General features: G+C 40.0%; 1 protein-coding gene, 2 non-coding genes and 2 pseudogenes across 3 annotated transcripts in view; all 5 read right to left on the reverse strand.

Annotated features, from left to right (window-relative positions):
* LOC125234939 (dynein axonemal heavy chain 10) overlaps positions 1-22,009 on the reverse strand; it is a 77,747-nt gene that overhangs the window by 40,510 nt on the left and 15,228 nt on the right. Inside the window, 27 exon segments of the mRNA XM_048141362.1 lie at positions 63-147; positions 335-503; positions 660-785; positions 1,380-1,562; positions 2,156-2,334; positions 2,486-2,628; positions 3,192-3,278; positions 3,435-3,570; positions 3,899-3,996; positions 4,180-4,375; positions 5,106-5,284; positions 5,949-6,058; positions 6,304-6,452; positions 6,571-6,689; positions 6,961-7,095; positions 11,454-11,611; positions 11,614-11,681; positions 11,960-12,066; positions 12,276-12,567; positions 12,996-13,196; positions 13,537-13,698; positions 13,856-14,043; positions 14,650-14,819; positions 15,886-16,128; positions 16,443-16,569; positions 20,326-20,439; positions 21,780-21,924. Coding sequence (XP_047997319.1) covers positions 63-147; positions 335-503; positions 660-785; positions 1,380-1,562; positions 2,156-2,334; positions 2,486-2,628; positions 3,192-3,278; positions 3,435-3,570; positions 3,899-3,996; positions 4,180-4,375; positions 5,106-5,284; positions 5,949-6,058; positions 6,304-6,452; positions 6,571-6,689; positions 6,961-7,095; positions 11,454-11,611; positions 11,614-11,681; positions 11,960-12,066; positions 12,276-12,567; positions 12,996-13,196; positions 13,537-13,698; positions 13,856-14,043; positions 14,650-14,819; positions 15,886-16,128; positions 16,443-16,569; positions 20,326-20,439; positions 21,780-21,924 — 4,069 coding nt within the window.
* On the reverse strand, positions 12,091-12,209 carry LOC125235042 (annotated as a pseudogene).
* Positions 13,386-13,504, reverse strand: LOC125235049. Its single transcript, XR_007178045.1, has one exon. It is a non-coding gene; the product is annotated as a 5S ribosomal RNA (ribosomal RNA).
* LOC125235052 lies at positions 14,849-14,969 on the reverse strand. Its single transcript, XR_007178048.1, has one exon. It is a non-coding gene; the product is annotated as a 5S ribosomal RNA (ribosomal RNA).
* Positions 20,143-20,274, reverse strand: LOC125235041 (annotated as a pseudogene).

The following is a 22,009-nucleotide window of genomic DNA, read 5'->3' on the forward strand; positions in this document are numbered from 1 at the left end:
AACTTTTTGATACGGAACCCTAAAAATGAAGCTATCAAAGAGTATATTCTGTATATACCCACCGTGAACCGTTTGAGCTTCATAAGCAAGGCACTTCTGATGCATTGCAGCTGGGTGGATATGACGGACAGCACAGAGATGTCGATCCTGGGAACAAGTAGATTGTTGCAATAAATTAACCGGGCGTTGAAATTAAAACTAAATTCGTGTCAATCGTCCGACGCGGAAGTCTGTGCCCTACGCATATGGCACAAAGCACGCTCTCCCAAAGCTTTCGCCAGGTCTTTGCTAGTTGCTAGTCTTCAATTCTTCATAATGAATAGTGAGATTAAACCTGTTAAATTCGTCGAAGCAACCCCACGCGCCGCACTGGCACAGCCCTGCGAGAATCTGTCCCACAGCGCGGAAGTCCATGCCCTCGCCACAGTTGGTGACCACGCATAGAAGCCCCAGGGCTTTGGCCAAGTCTTTGGTGGTTTCCGTCTTCCCTGTACCAGCGGGGCCTGGAAGGAAAGATAAATTGGAAGGTAGATTCAAAGAAAAGGCGAAAAGAAACTGACATCGACATTATCCAGGTGCCAAACTTGTACTAAACTTCACACTTTTGGTGCTAAACTTCACACTCTTGCATAACTTCCCAACAACTATCTGTTGAATACCTGCAGGTGCACCGCCCAGTTGCATGGTAAGAGCCTGCGTGATGGTGAGGTAGATGCGATCCGTGAGCGGCGTGATCACCAGCCGGCCGTTCAGACCCATGTACTCGTAACCATATTCGAACACCCCTGAAAGTATTGAAAGGGTAAGTAAACCAAGGTTGAAACTACGCAGCCCCAGAAGGTATACAAAAAACGTAGAACAAAAAAACTTACTCCAAGTAGCTTCCTTCAGGCAAATTATTTTACTCTAAAATTTCAAACTTCAAGATAGTCGAAAAACATTTTCAGATCATGCTCAACCAGTACACTGTTGAATCCACAAATTGTCGTTTCTCTTCAGAAGCCTAGCTAACTTTCCCACTCGTTTTTGGTCTGTTCTAAAGAACACATACTTGTGGTTACAGATGTAGTGCGAAAAGCTTTTTCTTCGTATTTTTCCGGAAACGTTTGTATTTGTCATGCTAGTTCAGACACTGTCAGTACGTCTTGTACTGAGTCTGACTAAAATAACATGACACGATTCCTACGTTTCTGTTAACGTAGTAATGGATGGATGATCTTTCGACTACCCTACTGGGGTGTGTTTGGCCCCTTCCGCGTTAAGCGCTGTGGGGGCTGCATCAGGACGCGGCCCATGTGCGTGAAGCGGTCTTCCGCCATCTTCTTGGGTATACACTACAGGCAGAAGTCTAACGTCAATGATGATGTTCTGATACAAACCAGTGCACTGTCGTATCCACAAAGCGTCGTCCCTCTTCAACCAGTAGAACCGCAGCTGGCTCTCCCACTCGAACTCTGCTGCCTCTGTCACGTTGTCGCGCACGAAACTCTCGATGATATCACGCGCGTGCACGTCGATTGTGGCTATCGTTCGAAACTTTAGCCGGTCGTTGGACCCCAAATCTGAAGTCATAAATGGCGGTCACTTTGAAAAGGCGTTCAATTAAATAAGACCTCATTTAGACGGACCAAGTTGTACTGTTGTTCTGTTGCAGTATTTTTTGAACAACTGATTTCATTGTACTCTGCAGTTAGCCAGTTACTTAGAAATGTACAAGAACTTAAAAATTCCACGCAAAGTCTGGAGGCATATAAATGGTGCTTATTTAGATAAGGTTTGTTAATTGTACAGCGAATAACTAACGGTGTAGGTAAGTATATTAACATTGAGACTCCAGAGCATATTGATAGATACATTGTTATAGGTAGATATCGCTATACGCCTAAGGCGTTTAGGAATCGAGGGAAGGCATGGACAAATTCTCACACATCCAGCAGGCCTCCAGCAGGCAAATAATATAGTTATAAAAAATAGGATATGTATATCGTCACTACTTTGAAAAAATCTCGTATCTCACACTGCTCCTCAAAGTTAAAACGTAGTAAGTCTCTATGCATTCTATACATACTTACTACATTCTTTTCTTCATTGACAGAAGAAGATACAAGTTTTTTTCAAAGTAGTGACGATATATATTAATTTGACAACAGCTGACCTTGTCTCACTTTCACAACCAGCCCATCGAGCTGCTCATTCTGCTCCTGTAGATGCTCTTTCATGGCTCTCTTGTTCCCTTTGCGGATTCGTATGAAGGTTTCTTCTGTCTCCGCCGTCCACCAAACCCCGTTGGCTGCGAGGCACACCATTCCTTGGTACTCCAGAATCCATTCCGTCCTGTTAAAAAAAATGGTAGACAGCAAATGAAGAATCTTTAAACGCGTTTGACGTTTATTCTTTACTGCGTTTTCACATACGCGTTGCCGACCCATTGATTGAACAGAATCAAATGTCAATTATTATTTAGTTACTATTTCTCATTTTGTACCTGGGAACCCGCCAATTCCTCCCGTAGTAGAAGATGGCCTTCTTGGTGATGAACTTGTTGGTGCGCCGCATTTCGCAGAGCACCAGGTTCATCCAGTCCTCGACCCGTCCCTCGGTGTACACCACGCTACGGAACTCCATTATCTGAAACATCAGAACACTCGCAATAACGATTTATTCGTTACATATGAACATTCCAATATTTTTCATACAGATTGAGAGAAACGAAGTGATACCATGTACCGCTCTGAACCTCAGGGTGCGTAGCCAAATTCACAAATGCTCACAAATCACGATAATATCTGTCTCGTAGATGTTATCTATCTCTATATTCTCTATCGATTTTGCGTATTGGCGCGACAGAGCCAGACTGCATTTCTGTCGGCGTCTGGCGTCGACAATTGCCATTAGCCTACGCCGGTTCTTTCCTGTTTCAACAAATATTACCTACTAGCCGTACAGCTAGGGAATTACTTGAGTATTGTTGGTACCTCTGCTAAGGCTGGTTCAACCGGAATAGAGGCTAAGATTTCATATTGGAGCTCGTATCTACAGAGTATCCAGGTTTTGTCGAAACCTGTTGTGGATTTTGTAGTTCTTGCTTATTATGACGTACTAATTATTTGCTTATTATTATGAAGTATCGTGTTTTCACTGGATTACAAGAAGCTTGTGTGTGTGACTTTAATAATATTTATTTCAATAACCTCCTCTTCAGCAGATATCATCTTGGCAGCGACGGGACGATTCGTGTGATCCACGTACAAGTCCAGAGCTTTTATGTTGTCGAACATCTGAAACAAGTGAAGATTGTAGTGTTGATACTAGATACTACAACATTTCTGGATCTCAGAGGTGGAGATGAAGAGAAACTGAGGAAAGATCCGCTTGGAGTTAAAGTAGTCGTTCTGCGAATTCTGGTTTTAGACCAGTAGTATCTTAAGGTTCACCTTGATCATGTGCTCCTGCACACAGGTGCACTCGCTGCTGCCAAGGATTGAGAGCAGCTCATCGGTGGAGATGAAGAAGAAACGAGGGAATATCCGCCGCTTCGAGTCCAAGTAGTCGTTCAGCGACTTCTGGCACCTGAACATCATTTAGTGAGTAAGTATAATAATAGAATAGAGTATCAAGCTAAGTATCAAGACAGAGATTTTAATAGCCTCATCATTGGTGTTAGTGTTTTTAATTTTAAATGTCAAACTTCTAAACCTTGTAAGGACTGGGCTACCAAAATTGCTATCAATTTTTCTTGATATGACTCAAAATCAACTATGACGCAAATACTTACAGTATCAAAGTCATTTAAGTAACCCATTTAAGCGTCAAAATCGGTAACAGGAGAAACTAAGAAAACATTTTACGTGACTAAGTATGTAACTTCAATAGATTTATGTCAATTTATCAGTCTTACTTCTGTAGCCCTAGTCCCAGATTGACGAACTCTTCCAGGCGTCCGGAGATACAGCAACAGTCCACGACGTTCAGCCTCTTTGCAGTGTCCAGCATGATCTGTACATTGGGGAAAATGTTAACTCTGCCAATGCTTTAGAAAATACCGTTTTCCATCACTAATAAACTTCATTAGAATACTTGAAAACATGAAAAACTCACGTCTTGAACGTTGTGAGGATTTTTGAGCTTCAAAATGAACAAAAGTTGCCACCAAGTACTCGAAATATAAGCGTCCCTTACCTTTCTAAAGGACTTGTCAATGTCATCAAACTTCTTCGCTTCCTCCGGTAGCTGTTGTCTAATATCTCCACCTACAAAGATGCCCTCCAGATAGAGCCACTTGCGCTGCGTGGCCATCCATTCCTCTATGACCTCGGATATGGTGGACAACCGGCGTTCCCAAGTGTGTACTACTGAGAGGAATGGGCCGATGAATCTATAAAAAAGGTGTGAATGAATTAACCCTTCGTCTGTGTTTGATAAGGATCCTAACATATGGCGTTGGACTTTAAAAAAATATGTCAAAGTTAATTATTTTATGACAATTTTTTGACAGAAACAGACGACGGGTTAATGGATAAAATGCTTTGTAAAACACGTCATACAGTCCTTAAAAGCTACTTGAAATTAAGGACTATTAGTGCCATCTACTTAGTTTCAAACTTAATTGAATAGGGCGGGTCATGGCCGTCATGGGCGAGCTTTATCCATTAACAAGAACTAGGAGAAGCCATAGAGGAGTATTCCAAGAGAATGACAAATCCTCTGAGTTCTATGTTCAAAACGCGCGATATATTCGTATTTATTTGTCCATGGTATGGAAAACTCATTAGGTCACGCGGCCGCAGTAGGCCTAAGAAGCGCTGGTTGATGGATGTCGTGACAGCGGACATGCAAGACAACAATCTCACGCCTAAAGATGCCTAAGACCGGGCAAAGTGGAGAAGACTGAGTAGGAAAGCGAACCCTGGCGATAGGTCGAGAAAACGCTCTTCTTTGAAGAAGAGTATGGAATACTAATTTGTTTCTTAGAAAATGTTTCGTAGTAACATAATAAAAGGTTTAGGTTTAGGTTTGTCGTAGAGAACATATTTAAAATATATACTTACAACTAATTTCATCGTTTCAAGATATTAGGTAAGTAGTAAATACTAAGATCGACTCACTGTGAAGCAGCCATGCTCTGTAGCGACATGGAGTCGTCGTCAACTTTGACAATGATGTCATCGCAAGGGTTGAGTGTGTAACCACGGTCCTCCCCCCTGTTCCAATGGCGGGCCACTGTGAACTGAATGTTTGCCCATGTCTCTTGAACGTCCTTCACTCCGCGTTCTATGGCCAACTCCTGCAAATGTGAGACTTGATTATAAAGCCAATTTCGATTTTGATTTAATCTTAATTCACCAAACGCTCACGAAACGCTTGTAGATATCTATCGAAACTCGCGAGTTGAAACCAGAAAATATCGTTTTCGTTTCGCGTCGTAGATTCATTCCATTCGGGTAAGGGTCCTGATTCTTGTTTTACTGGATACCTACTCTCAATTCAATTACTCTATAGCTTGTCAAAGATTTGTAAAATACATGGTGGACAATATTGCGCTTAAGGTACCTACAGCGGGGCAAATCTCGACTGGGGGGCAACTTTTAAACCTCAGTATTGACAATTTGGCCCATATTCTTAGCGTGATATGTGTTAAAATGTCAAATAGTAATATTAGCGCCATCTAGCCGAGCGTCTCCCAAAGGTGTAACACCATCTAGGCCACCGTACCTGTTTCTATATGGTTCTGTCTGAGGTACGTTTTTTTCTTAGACTGTAGCTGACTATTCGGAGTTACATAATATATGTTTTTGGATTCAGTTAGTTTCAAATCCCAGCAAAGACTGATGGTGAGCTCCACGCAAGACCAAAGGCCCGAAGCCTCCTTGAGATGTGTGTAACTGTGTACTCTGCAGCGAGAAAGTCGAAGCTTATAGTCCAAAATCAAAAGCGACCACTATACTTGCCTTGATCGCGTGGTTGACGATCTCTTCAGCCACGTCCTGGTACTTGTGCAGCTCCATAGCGAACATGTTCTCGAGGGTGAAACGTTCGGGAGACATGTCGAATGTTTGCCCTGTATGTTTAAAAGATGAACATAAGGATGATTAGAGTATTTAGGATTAAATAGGTCTCTAAAATTGCCACCTACGATAATCACAGTCCAGGGACTGAAAAAAAAAAGAACTTCATGTGTTACGCTCTTTCCGCTGTAGAAACATCAGTTTTGTTGGACAACGCGATTTGTGCTGCGGTACTGTACTAATAGGGAAATGGGGTAAAGCTTGTAGAATTTATTATAGATATATTTATAAAACATACCAGTCTTGTGCATGAGCTCTTTCCAATGTCGCTCTCGCATGGCCTCGTTTTTGAGAGACACCATGAGCGGCACGACACCTTTGAACTGTTTCATCTTCAAGTCTAGCTGTAGACCAGTGGGGCTGAGTCGCACTGGTTTAGCTAGTTTCCTGGATAAAAACGTGATGTTTTAGATAGTACCATTAGTGAAAGCCTAAAATAACTGTCGCCAAGTTTCTATTTTGCAACCCGGCGTAATGACTTTGGGTCTCCCAGTGCAAATCGTACCTGTACTCTTTAAAGAACTGCTCAATCCCATCAACCAAGGCCTGAGGGTTCAGGTTAACCCAAAGAGTCTTGGCCCATATTTCTCTTGCGTTCTTCTGCGCCTTGTATATCTTGTACACCTGGCAAGGAAGAATACCGGACGTTTAAATCTAAATCCACTAATGATTGGTTGATATTACTAATTTATTTTATTAATTAGTAGGTAAACAATTGAAAGGCTTTTTCTCCTAAGGCAAACATGTGCAGAACCAGGAAAAAATATGGTACCATTGGTTCTCGCCTTGTTATGCTACTGCGTGGTTTCCACACGTCAACTTTCGTCTGAAACAGCAGCTCAAGTTTTGGAGCGGTCCAAAATCGTTAATCCAAAAACGTGAGCACGATGTTTACCTGTTCCATGTACGAGAAGTCAGTTTTGGCGCGGTTGTAATTCGAGAAGTCTGCAAGGGGATTGTCGAACAGCTGTTCAGCGGCTTGCAACGCTTTCTTCCTGGCGTCCAGCTCGTCGAAATGTTTCGTGTACTCCTGCAGAATGTATTACAAAATAAATAGGTGTATTGATTAAATGTCAAATACATAGGAAACAAAGTTTGATTAATATTTTCTACCCTTATCTAGACACTAAAGAAGGTATTAAAACTAAAATAGATACACCTTATTATGGTTTCTATACAGGGTGGGGCCTGTAACTAAAGCAAAAAATTAAAATATACACCCTTTAACTAATCAGTAATCACGTACAAATGGTCTTAATTAATTAAAATGAAAAATAAATTTACTGTTATTTTCTAACAAACTTAATCGAGCAAGTAATGTACCTCAAACATTATGTCCAGGCGAAATACTTGACAGTGACATTTGGGATCGTTTTCAATAATACTTATTATTAAACCTATTAACAATGTTGTTTAAACGTATGCAATGCAGTTGATCTAAATTACATAGGTACTTAATCACTTATTTCAACGCGAGGTAACTATTTTCTTTAAAGTAGGTACCCAGGTTTAAGGTGTAGTAACGAAAGGATAAAAGTAAGTAAATCATGTTTTAACGTAACTTACTGTTTATTACGAAGTTCCAACAATAAATGAAATCACTGATAAAAATTAGGTATTCCAATTCCAATATTACTGGGTAATCATTTCACAAGGTAAATTGCACATTTAATAGTTTGTTGAAGATGTTTCTATTTCTCAGCCGCAACTACTCTGTGTGGCTTGTCCTCCAATTGACCCCGTCCAGATACAGCTTGTTAGTATCTTTTGAGAATTAGAGTTTCACCTTTTACAAAGAATTTCTGTGAAAATTGTGATGCATACAGCGATCACAAACAGAACCATATTTGGCGGCTGCACTTTCGTTGCAATGGGTTGAATGTAACGCGACTATTACACAAAGCTCGGTTTGTTTTCGCTTTTCTTTCGTGATAGGTATCTGGTACCTGCATATTTTACGTGCGTTGTAATTTAATAAATTGTTGCTTTTTTGCACAACTTTGATGTATCTTATCAACTTGACGTATGTTGTCAATAGACATGTAGGTAATAAAATACACAACGAAAAGTTATCATTTGCAAATGTGTGAATGTCTGTGAAGGTTCATGACAAAGTTCATGATATTTGCGTAATGGACCACAGACACCATAGTTTTAAACAGACTGTTTAGAGCGTGCGCAGACAGAGAGCGGTCTGGAGTTCTGCGTTCCGCGTTCAGAGTTTTGATTTCTTTAGAATGTACCGAGTCTGCAGCAACAACGCCCACAGCGGGCAGTCTTCCCGCGGCGGTCAAAGCGGAATGCCGCGTTCTAGCGTTCTTTTCCCGCCGAGACAGAGAACGCTGGAACGCGGGGATGTCTGAGGTTGCAAACACAGAAAAAATACTGAATTGGTTAGGAAAAGGAGGGATTTCTGAGGTCGAATCTACGGATAGTACACGACGAAATGCTGTTATGTTTATTTTTATCTTAATAATTAATTACAATGCCCTAAAAATACAACTAGCCGTTATTTTTCTCAATTAATGAAACTATAAATCGACATGCGAATAAAAATATCGAATCGCTTGTTGATCTGTAAGGAGAATTTAATCGGTAGAATTTTTGAGCAATAATTCTTCATAGAAAAACGAACTTTCCAGTGACAATTACGTTGCATGTACAATGACACAAACGAAACTAGAACGCGAGAATTTGAACGCCGCCTGTGTACGTTGGAACTCTTGAGCGGTCAACGGTCACCAGAACGCGGAACTCTGACAGAACGCAGACCGCTCTCTGTCTGCGCACGCTCTAAGTACCTTATACTTAAAAAGTACAAAAAAGTTAATTACAGTAATTTATTTTTCCCCTCACTAGCTCGGAAACACGTGGTTTGTCCTTTAATACCAGCGGGTAAAAACGCATTTTATCCACTAGTGGGTAAAGTAATTTGACCTTGAATAAAATAAAAATAACTGCTTCAAGATTGATAAAAGGTGAATCTAGTAATAAAGATGGTTTACCACCTGTGGAACTACTGGAAGCAGTGATAAACGCATTTTTTGCGTTGTAGTTTCCTCGCTATAATGAGGGGAAAAGTTTTGTGTTACACTCGGGTGCAAATGTATTTTACTTCTCGTGTGTTAAAAAACTCGCAAGTTCAGGATTCAATTCTCGAACCACTCGCTTCGCTCGTGGTTCAACTATAGAATCCTTTCACTTGCTCGTTTTTCAATTCCACACTCGGCGTTAAAATACAACTTTGCCCCCTTGTATAACAAATAACTATTTTCTATTATGTAAATATTTATTTATGATACATGCCTACTTGTCTCAACTCAGGTGTCTTTATAACCACTTGTAATGAAAGCCGCTAGACGTAGTGATTAAAAAGCGACGATAAATAATGTTATCCTGTTTATTAATTATTTGTAACATAAACCAACACTACAAAATAAAACTACTTAAATCATTTCAGTCTGCTTACTCTACCTATTTAATGAAACAAATTTTCTATGTGTTGGCCGTTTGCTGTTCTGCACGCTTCATAACGCAAGAGTGTGTTACGGTGCACTTTGTCAAGATCAACTTCTCGAATTTTTTCGAACGCCTCAACAATTCTTCTCCTCAGCATCTCGACCGTGTCTACTTCTGCCGAATACACGTAATCTTTGACTGCTCCCCAAAGAAAAAAATCCAAACATGTAAGGTCGGGAGATCTCGGCGGCCACCTTCGGGGACCATACCGACCGATCCATCTATCACCGAATATTTGAGTCAGCCTTTGTCGGACTGGCACAACAGAATGTGCAGGTGCACCATCGAGTTGAAACCACGTTTGATTTTTAACGTTCTCGGGTAAATTATTAAAGTAATCTATCACGGTCCCATCGATTAATTGCATAAAACGTGCCGTATTTAATGTGCCGTCAATAAAAACTGGACCAATTATTGTGCGCCCGTGAATAGCAGCCCAGACGTTTAGGGAAATGCGGTACTGATGTGCCGTTTGTCTCATAAGAAATGGGTTGTCGCCGCTCCAGTAATGCGTATTTTTTGGGTTCCATATTCCATTATTTGTGAAAGTGGATTCATCCGTCCATATCACATTACGCACGAAGTTCAAGTTTTCTTGGTTCTGTCTTAAAAACCAGTCACAATATGCAAGTCGCACTGGGTAATCCCGTGGCAACATACCTTGTATTTTTAAAAATTTATATGGGTGATATTTTCGATTTTTTAAAACTTTTTGAACTGTTCGGTGATTCACCCCAAATAGACGGCCTGCTTTTCTGGTGCTGGTCGTGGGTCTTTGACGAAAATGACGTAGAATTCTTTGTTCTAATGCCAATCTTACATTAAGTGCCGCACCAGGGCCCTGTGGCGGTGCGGGTGGCAGTCGTGCTCCAGTCACAGGCAAGTCGTCGCGTACTCGTTGTACGGCGTTCGTTATGACTCGGCCGTTGCGTGGTTGCCGTCGATCGGGATATCGCTCACCGTACAACATCAGCGCACGATGTGCGTGCCTCTTGTTTCGCCGTACAGGAGAATCATTTCGCACAATTCCCGCGAATCATACAGAACTCTAGGCATTTTGAATTGCTGATAATATCTGCCGTTCTAACTTGACAATCTTGACATTATTAACGAACCATAAAGTTGCAATCATTTTTAAACCATTAAATCAAAACCATAATTCAGGAATTTATGGAGATTGACAATAATAAGCAAAGATAATAAGTAATTACAACTATTTCAAAAACATTATGGTCAACAAAATAGTAACTACGTACGACTGTCAATCTAAATGTATAGGCGTAAGGACTATTTTGGTTTATTTTCTTTAAAAAAATAATTCACAACAAATCAAATATTCACAAATGTTACAATCTGTCAAAATGCCCGGTACCAAGATATTTTACGATAGCTAAGCGACAGTATCGCTAGGTGTAAATTCATTAATTACTAATCGTAACTTTAAATCACTATTTCTCCTAATTTCAAAACTTTGTAACATTAAAACCACGTTGTAATAACTCTATATACTTAAGTCAGTCCCTGTTTTAATTTTTTGCTTTAGTTACAGGCCCCACCCTGTATAACTAGTCTTATAAAACCATGGCGAGGTCTAGGTTAAAAAAAAAAGTTTAGAGTTATAAGCTACGAGAAAGAAAAACAGAGATCAGCGTCCCCTGTTGCACTGACTAATACTCAGAAGGTACATGTGCCGATCACAGTTCACACTTTCTGACTTTATAATATTCTCTATAACATAATTTAACGGTTAAAATCATAAAATCATGGTTCACTAGTTGCGTTCCTATATTAAGTATCTTGAGGTATAAAATCGAGGTTTCTGTTATTTTAATAAATCGTCGATACTGACAAGATATTCCAATATTGTACCTCCATGAGTAACAGTCCTCTATCCATATCCTCTCCCACAGTCGCTGGTCCCTCCGCATCGAACTTCTCCACAAAATCATCCAACTCCTTAAGGAAGTTGGCGATCTCTATCACGTTCAGTTTCGAGAACTTCTCCTTGGTCTGTTCAGAGTGTTCCCTCGGAAGAGGGAGGTTTGGTACAGTGTGCCCCATGACGCTTGGAGGCCTTTGGCGAATTGATGTCTTCGTCTGATACCTGGGTTACACAGAATCAGAATAGAGTTTTCTCTCGAATTGTTAACATACAGTAACGCAATTCTTACACTATTTTTTTAAACCATTTTTATGGATAGGATAAGTCAATCGGATTATGATTTATCATTGGTGAAGGCTGAAAATACTGTGATTTGTTATATGGCATAGACTTTGATGAATTATTTTGAAAGCTTATAAGCTAATAAATGTTAGGGCTTACATCAATTCCATGCTGTCTCAACATATTAAATATATCCTGCATTCCTCTATACTTGACTTCAGCCGTGATGGTATACTGCTGTACCATGGCGATTGTCGCCATCACCAACTTAAAATCTTCAAGACCTTTTATGTTCATGTTCATCGTCATACGGAAAGACTGAAAAAAAAACGAATTGGTTAAAAAAAAAGCCACGCGGTGTTCCCAGGCGGTCACCCATCAAAGTACTGACCGCGTCCGATGTTGCTTAACTTCGGTGATCGGACGAGAACCAGTTTATTCAACGTGGTATGGACGTTGGCTATCGCGCTGCTGAAATTTCTTATCAGATTGTATGTGTGTAAATAAAATGAGTGATTGTGACTGACCTCAATTTGATTCTTCAAATCTTGCATATTCATTCTAGTTTTACCAGCGATACTGTTCCCCAAACACTGTTTCCACTCATTGGCATGGTCCTGTATTTGTCGTATAATTGGTCTTAAATTAACTCTTATAGCACCGATATCAACAAATTTGACATGCGCGTCTAAATCCGCTATAATGTCTTCGAAGAAGAAGAACTTTTCGTCGTATTTTTGTATTTGCTCGTGTTTTTGTATGTACTTTTCGCAGGATAAGGCCTTATCATACGCCCAGAGGTGTTGGTATTTATGCCACCTGTTAATAATCAAAATTGAAGAAAGAAATGTGTGTAAATGTTTGTGAAAGATGCAAAAACACCGTATAAATTCATAAAACTTGTACAATTGGCTGTGGTGTGGCAGCCTTGTGCAATGGTGTACTCTGATGCATATTTTACCCTGATGCCAATGGCCTCTTTCTATCACTGAACCACTCGCCATCGGGTGGTAGGTGTCTTACAACCTTAGTACCTCAATGGTTGCACACTGTATGGTTTATAAAGTTCCTTTCGCGCTTGCTGGATGAATTAAGCTGCCTCCGAGATATTCTCGAGTCTAAAGGCAATATTAAAGAGGTACCTATTTCAAGTAAGGAGTCTACCCTGAACAAGGTTTTACACGTTAACCTATCATTGTAGTTCTTTCCAACTTACGTGTTTTTCACAAAAGTGGTACAACACTTACTTCTGTATATAAGTATTGATGTCCTGGGTCAGCCGATAGATGGTGTCCTGTATAAGCAGGGTGATGTCGTTAATAGAGACTACCCTCAGAATGTCCTCAAAGAATGAGAATACATAGAACTCGTTTCCTGTGGCTTCCTTTATCTGTTGGGGGGCACAGGGCAAGCAGGTCTTCTTCATCCAGCGGGGAAATGATGTTAATCTACAAACAGAAAAATACGTCACTTAGGAATTTTAGTAGGTACCTACAGAAAAGGGATAGGTTTTTCTCTGCATACTACACTACACCGATATCCTTCCTGGTCAGTCAGTGTACAAATAATAGAAGGTTGTGATAATGTTAAGATTGTCGATATACCATTAAATATATCGTGAAAAAAAAAAAACAAAAAGCCAACGACACGAGGTGTTCCCAGGCGGTCACCCATCCAAGTACTGACCTCGCCCGACGTTGCGTAACTTCGGTGATCGGACGAGAACCGGTGTATTCAACGTGGTATGGACGTTGGCGACAATGTGTTCGAAATATACATAAAGATTACCTATTGAAGAAATGTCTCATGTCATGGCCTAAAATGTTGCAGACTTCAGGGGGCGTGGGTCGCATGGTAATGTCCGGCGGGACTAGCATGGCGTCCACTTGGAACATGGGATCTTTGTCGCTCAGCTGCTGTTGGAAACTCTCCAGGTTCTCCAGGGTGAGCCTAAAAAATAATGTATATTAAAAATAAGAAAAAAATGTATCTAAATAGTAATATAGTCGTAACTGCCAAGAACCACTGTTTTACTTGTTAATATGTCACAGATATTCATTCACTCATTCGTTCCATTCGTGCCAGCTCTTGTGAATTCTGTACTTACTTAACAAGCCCCTTGAATATGTATTTCTCCCAGTAATCATAGTACTGGATCATCACATCGGACTTTCCGGTACTAGAACCAAGGATCAGGTACTCCAGTTTCATGAGTATGGGTCCGATGCGGTCGTAGATCCGAGAGAGTTGAGCGACCCGCTCTAAGCGCTCGTGAGATACTTGCACGAAGTAAGTCTGTGAAGTAGATGAGATGCATTCAAAAAGGCAAAAATACAACACAATATTATGCGCTTAGATAAAAGTAGTCTAGGAAACACAGTCATCAAACCCGTTATCTAAACAGCAAATTGTCTGCAATACACACAAATGCCTGTTATGAGACAACACGCAAATAATATGATTTTACTAATAGATTTCAGCAAAGCATTTGATACCCTGACCAATCTTCAACATAAAAACATGCAAGGTCCAATCTTAAAGTGGTTTACAAACTAGCACTCAAAAGTAGGTATAATAAATACAGTGGGTATAATCAGTATAACAAGAAAGTAAAGCGAACTATTAGAATAATTTCTTGGCACAGCACAAGGATCCATATTAGGTTATAGGAACTGAATATACTGAGCCCTAGTTCTTCCAGATTCATGAGTACCTATACGTATAAGTAAATCCAATATCAAGGTAGCAGAATCACGAAAGCTGAGCGAGCGAGGTATGCTTATGTTTATAGTTGTGACACTAAAATATGTTTCGATAGTTTTTCGGGGTTATGTAGATAGTTTACTTGGTTAGGAAATCAAATATAGAAAAAGATATGTTCCTCAAATATTTTCAGAATACCTTGCAAGGATACAGCCACGTATCATCCGGTTGTTTCGTCACCGGATCAACATAATCTTTAGGTTTAAGTACTGGGAATAAATCAAACATCTCCAACTGCTGCATCAAAAATACAATCTCTTTCTCAACCATCTTCAATTGTTGGTAAACAGCTTTCAACGATTTTTCACCTGAAAAAAAAATGATGTAAAAAGCAAAAAGCCAACGCGACACGCGGTGTTCCCAGGCGGTCACCCATCCAAGTACTGACCGCGCCCGACGTTGCTTAACTTCGGTGATCGGACGAGAACCGGTGTGTTCAACGTGGTATGGACGTTGGCGAATTATAAGGCGTAATATCTATATCTAATTATATTTTTATTTCTCGTTGTGGCAGTAATGGAATACTTTTTAGTTAATAAGGTAACCTGCCGATGCCGGCCGGATTATAGCTAATGTGACGATCGCTTTGCGCTACGACACGGGCTACGATGTCTACGATAATACAACGCTTTGTGTGTCTTCCATATTTAGTACAGTACGAGTACGACACAGTGAAAGTGGCATTTCGTTCGCTACGGAGTGTAGTCGACTGGCACTTGGCTACGTGGTCTGATAAGATACAATACATAGGTAGGGAAATTAAATTGTTACCCCCTTATTCATAAATGTTATCTAAGTTATCAAGCCGATAAAGTTCGTTTGTCCCTTTCTATCACACCAATACTCGGAAAGGGACAAACGAACTTTAGCGGCTTGATAACTTTAGAGAACGTTTATGAATAAGGGGGTAAGCCTATGTATATTGAAAATGAATTCTTTTTACTTAACTATAGAGTTCATTTGTAATTACATAATATCAGGTAGGTACTAGGCCTCTCTAATAACTGGCCACGTTAGGCTAAAATGAATACTTTTTCAAATACACAGAGTTCTAAAACTTGAAAAGTTGAAACTTGAGTTGAAAAGGGGCAAATTAAGTATTAGCAATTTATTATCCTGTTCCTGAGTCATGGAACTCATGGATGTTTTCAATGTATATAAGTATTTGTAATTTTGTATATTATATATATCGTTGTCTGAGTACCTGCAACACAAGCCATCATGAGCTTACCGTGGGACTCAGTCAATCTGTGTAAGAATGTCCTATAATATTTATTTATTATACATGTCGCTCAATACCAACAGATGGCATTACTTGTGTTATATTTTACCAGTAAAATTCAATTGTGAGCGACAGGGAAGCCGTTAATTTACCTTTGCTAATATCCTTAATATAATCATTAATTCCCAACGCATTCCAGTTGAGCCTAGTCAGCCCCGGCATCACATGTCTCTCCATGTCCAACAGATGGCGCTTCATGAGAAACGTCTCCGAGAGACTGAGGGAGGACGTAGTTTTGTTGTACATGGATATAACCTCGGTCAGAGCTTCCAGTTCGTAGTAGATACGGGCTTTCTGCATTGACACGTCGCGTATGTTGGTGGGGAGGTCGAAACCTGAGAAATGTACTCGTTAAAAAAGTTATTAAAATAGTTTTTTGGTGCTGCAGAAAGGGCTTTGTGAGTACTTCGATATCCGATTTAATGATGGTTAGATAAGGAATTACAAGCGGCGCATCTAAAGATAACGACGAAACCTCTGCTAAAGCCGGTTCTGAGGTGATGTATCCCCTAAATATTATAAAGATTGCAGCTTATTTTAAGTGTTTTCTACTAGAATTCGAGCTAAGATAGCCAAATTAAGTGATTCGCTCATCTCTGGCAAAAATAAAAGCAATTAAAAAAAAACGTAGTCATAACAGGCTACTAACCCAGCTGCTCCATCAATTCAGCCTCGCGTATCAACAGGAACAGGTCCTTGTCCAGCTGAGGTTGGAACTCCAGGTCATACTCCTGAACTAACTTGTGCACGGTCAGGTCTCGCCACGTCACGTCCATCTGTTATAAGAATTACTCCAAAATTATAAATATTTTGTTGTTAAAACGTTAGCAGCGGCACCAAAAAAGAATAGATAATTAATAGAGGTGCCACCGTCTGTGTTAACTGCTTTGCATGTGGCAACTTTTTTGGACACTTCGATTATGAGAAAGTAAGTGCTGCTACAATAAAAAAAATAGTTCAATTTCTACTTATTTTGCCAAGCTGTACATTTTGCCGTATGTGTCGCTTTTTTCAAGTGAGGAGGGTTTTGTATGCATACAATAAATATCAATTACCAATCCTTCTTTTGCAAGTAGAGACGCAGAGCTCGGGGATCTGACGTTTTCATAATGCTGACCAGGTAACCTCATTAACATTACTGTAAATTAGAGCACAATTTAGGAACTTGACGACCCAAGAGTATACCAAAAGTCTATGACTACTAGTGCCATCTAGTAAAGCTACAGTGAATGTAACGCCAATAAAACAAAATTCTTATTCGTTTATCTTTGGTGGATAGATTTATATACTCGCCCACTTTTTAATCACTAAAACTGCATGCCATTTTTATTTTATTTTAATCAAAATTAAAAAAAAAACTTTTTAGAGAAATTAAGAGTAAATAAGTAAATAACAGTCCTTTCAAGTTATAATTGATAAGAAATACAATAAAACACTCCTGGTTGTGTATAATAAAGAAAATTATTTATTAGCATATAAATAAATAAAAAATATCAAAAATATATTATTTTCAGAATATTTAAAGAACCATATATTTTTAGTTTTTCTTATTTTCAATAACGATTGTGTAAAACAAAGCAAACAAGTAAAAAAAGCTAAGTATTTGTTTTCTATTTTCATACATAATATTGGTTAATTTTTAAAAACACTCACGGGCTTTATCTCTCTTCCGTTTTTCAGCGATTTGCTTATTAACGACATCTGCCGGTCGCAGCTCCGTACTGGATTGTTTCTTCTTCACGTGCGCTCGGCCCGCCGCCGTCAGTTTCATCCCAGGCGCGGTAGATGTCGCCGGTTCTAAAGAGTCATATTTGGCATTAAATTATATTATTATTATTAGGAGCCTGTTATGTCCCACTGCTGGGCAAAGGCCTCCCCCCTCTTTTTCCAATCTTCCCGATCTCGGGCAGTTTCGGGCCAGTTGTTAAGGAAGCAATCCAAGTCGTCCCGCCATCGCCGGCGGGGTCTGCCGGATCCTCGCGTTAGGCCGGGTTGTTTACAATTAAAATTTATTTTTAGTTTTGTTATGAAGTTTGATGATAATGATAGTCATGGCAAGAATACACATGTAACCAAAGAGGATCGAGTATTATAGAGAATTACTGTCAAAGTAAAACGTGTAATCACAGTGCATAGACTGCCATTTCTCGACACAGGCTTAAAACTTTTGAACCTCCGTTTTGACAATTTGGCCCATATTCTTAGCTTGATACGAGTATGTGTTAAAATATCAAATATTAATATTAGCGCCATCTAGCCGAGCGTACCCCAAAGATGTATCGCCATCTAGCTTACCGTACCTTTTTCTGTATGGTTTTGAGGTACGTTTTTTCTTAGACTTTAGCGGTCTTTACGTCTTTGATGTAACTTACCTATATCTTCAAAGGAATCCGCTTGGAAAAACATGATTGTTGTAATAAAAGTAATAATAATAATTCCCACAGAACCGAAGTTTGGTTTTTTTAGTTCTTTGTGTGTGTCTTTTTGACATACTAAAAATATAGTAAAATATATTTATGCAAAATGCGTTTTTTCGACCGCCAAAAGTTGTATGAAAAATTACTATGGAAAAAAAATCCTAAAATTTAAAAATCGTCTCTGGTATCAACTTATGGGGAATTAAGCGGCAAATTTTTTTATAGCGTTGATGTTTAGCAAACATATAAATATTTTTCACTATTTTGGTAAAATAAAAAATGATAAAAATCATAAATTTGATGAAAGGAAGTAATTAAAACATAAATTTCAGCAATGTAATTTTTTTCATATGTCCCACACCATGGTAAATACGGGTACGATCCGCCTGGTGATTAACAGTTACGGTAGCCTATGACGCCTGCCAATCTAGAGCCTCCACATGCGCGTTGCTGGCCCTTTAGGGTACCTTTCCACTATAGATGCGCAACGTGATAGTGTTTGATATCCACCAATCATGTTCACTGTTCACAAAGCGTAGCGCTAGTAGGTACGGGTTCGACTAAGCTGATTGTGGATATCAGAAGCATCCATAACACATCTCTGGTGGAAAGGCACCCTTAACAGTCCTCAGCTAGCTCGCAGGATAACGCGCGTCCGCGGGAGAAAAGTCCTCCTAAGCCTACATCGAAAACAGATGCCTTAATCTCGCTGTCCAAGGCTCTAAGTCACGCGGCCCCGGTAGCCCAAAGAAGCGCTGGCTGGACGTCGTGGGAGCGGACATACAAGAGAACAATCTCACGTCTAAGTATGCTGAAGACCGGGCAAAGTGGAGAAGACTGAGTGTGAGTAGGAAAGCGGACCCTGGCGCTAGGCCGGGAAAACGCTAGGTTGAAGAAGAAGAAGCCGCAGTGTGCGACCATATACGGGTCCAGGGTGTGTGGATGCGCAGATTTATGACTAGAAAAACCGATGATTATTAGGTTTTGGTTTTCTCTCGTGTTCGATATAATGCTTTATCGACAGTTTTTTTATGGGATGCGACAATTTATATACTTATATTGAACCCCACCAAAATACAAGTTCATGGTAAATACGGTTACCCAATAGGAGGATTTTTCTCCCGCGGACGCGCGTTATCCTGCGAGCTAGCTGAGGACTGTTAAGGGTGCCTTTCCACCAGAGATGTGTTATGGATGCTTCTGATATCCACAATCAGCTTAGTCGAACCCGTTCCTACTAGCGCTACGCTTTGTGAACAGTGAACATGATTGGTGGATATCAAACACTATCACGTTGCGCATCTATAGTGGAAAGGTACCCTAAAGGGCCAGCAACGCGCATGTGGAGGCTCTAGATTGGCAGGCGTCATAGGCTACCGTAACTGCTAATCACCAGGCGGATCGTACCCGTATTTACCATGGTGTGGGACATATGAAAAAAATTACATTGCTGAAATTTATGTTTTAATTACTTCCTTTCATCAAATTTATGATTTTATCATTTTTTATTTTACTAATATAACAGAATAAATTAAAAATGGTGAAAATGATAAAAGACAGTTTCAAGTGAAAACTACGTAAGAGTCGTTATCCTTACCGTCTTCCTTTTTGAATTCAACTTTCAGAATATTTTTCTTCATGACATTGTCGACAAAAGTTGAAGACATAGACACCCATTCTTTAAATTTTACGTTTTCATAATCTTTCATGACTTTGGACAAGGTTTTGTATTGAATAAATGCTTCCTTTTTTTGTTCGCATTCGTTTAGTTCAGGGACCTTAAAGCAAAATACTATGTAATCAATGATCATCTAGTCAACAGCTTCAGCAGTCTTCACTCAAGTAGTTTCTTTAATAAAAAATAAATATAAGTAGAAATAAAATAAATGAAAAAAGCCAACACGCCAAATAAAATATACAATAAATGCAAAAAGCCAACGACACGTAGTGTTCCTCGGCGTAGGCGGTCGCCGGTCACCCATCCAAGTACTAACTATACCCAACGTTGCTTAACTTTGGTGATCGGACGAGAACCGGTGTTTTCAACGTGGTATGATCGTTGGCAACAATTGCATCGAATATTACCTACGGTTTCGAGTAAATCACGTGACTCACTGTTTGGAACTTCATGATCGGTCTCTTCATTTTGTTGAATAACGCTCGCGCCCAGTAGACGGCACCAGCACTGGGCGGGTGGTTCCGTAGTAAAGGAGGATTCTTACGGAACCGCTACAAATTTATAATAATGTTAAATTATTCTAGATGTAAACTTATTCGTAACTGATGAAATTACCTTAAATACAATTTTAACACTAGTGTAGTGTTTTTTTTTTGTTTTTATACTACGTCGGTGGCAAACAAGCGTACGGCTCGCCTGATGGAAAGCGGTTACCGTAACCTATGGATGCCTGCAACTCAAAGTGTGTCACATGCGCGTTGCCACCTAGAAACTTGTACATTCCCTTTTGCTGTGTTAAATCATAAATTAAATATAACAAGATCATACCATCCCATACATTAAAATGCGACCGCCTAAGACCGCGCTTACACTCCACCACACATAGATGGCACCACAAAAAAAATGTCTTGTAGCTTTCGATTATACTTGTAGATGGCGTTAAGTGTCACTTTTGACATAGATTTACGGCTCGGAATTGTCACTTAATGCCAAACTACAAATATAATAATCGGTGGCAACAAGGCATTTTCTGTGGCGCCATCTATGTGTGGTGGAGTGTAAGCGCGTTCGTAGGCGGTCGCATTTTAATGTATGGGATGGTATGATCTTGTTATATTTAATTTATGGTTAAATACACAGTAAAAAGGAATGGACAAGTTCCAAGGAGGGTTCGGGTTGCCGACGACTCAAAGGAAAATAGACGTGTGTGGAGGTGTTATACAAAAACTTTTTTTTTTAATTTAGAAACTTGTCTTTGCAGTTGCCACATAGTCAACGTGCAGTTTTTTATAGAAGTTGCAGTGGAGTTGCAGTCCGTGAGTATGGGCCCTTTCACTCGCGTTAGCTGAGACCTTACGTAGATCGCGCGCTGTCTACGCAACTTTGACATCCACCCGCCTTCGTCAGTTTTCCATGATCATGATGCATGCTGCTGCGAGTGAACTCGGAGCACGACAATAATCAAAAAGGTAATCACGGTCTAGATCCCGGTCAATAACGTCCCGCATTACAGAAGACCGCAGCCAAATAGCACTAGACCCTACTCATAGTGTTGTGTTCCTGCCGGTGCGTAAGGCTGCCAGAGCTCAACGAGGGTGCGGGGTGCTGACGACGGAAAGACTTACGGAACTAATTTGTTCCGTCTATTGTCCTTTGAGTCATCGGCAACCCAAACCCTTCTTTGAACTTGTACACTCCTTTTTCCTGTGTACTTATACTTAACAGGGGAGTGTACCTACACGTTTCTAATTAATGGGGTGGCAACGCGCATATGACACTCTTTGAGTTGCAGGCGTCCATAGGTTACGGTGACCGCTTTCCATCAGGCGGACCGTATGATTGTTTGCCACCGACGTAGTATAAAAAAAAATAAGTCTAATCAGAATATTACCGTAAATGTGTCCTCAATGATGGTGAGCTCCTTAGTGAACTGCCGCATCACAAAGTCGAACTTGGTTACCAGTTGGTTACGGATGGACGCCCGGGTGTCGAACTCCAAGAATTTTAGAAGTACATCGAGAGCTTCTTCAGAAGATCTGTACGGGATAAAATACAGTTAAATTTATTCTTCTAGCCAACATGGAAACTCAAAATAACTTCACCATTAATACATCATTCTCG

Source organism: Leguminivora glycinivorella, chromosome 16 (genome assembly GCF_023078275.1).
Source record: "Leguminivora glycinivorella isolate SPB_JAAS2020 chromosome 16, LegGlyc_1.1, whole genome shotgun sequence".
NCBI lineage: Eukaryota > Metazoa > Arthropoda > Insecta > Lepidoptera > Tortricidae > Leguminivora > Leguminivora glycinivorella.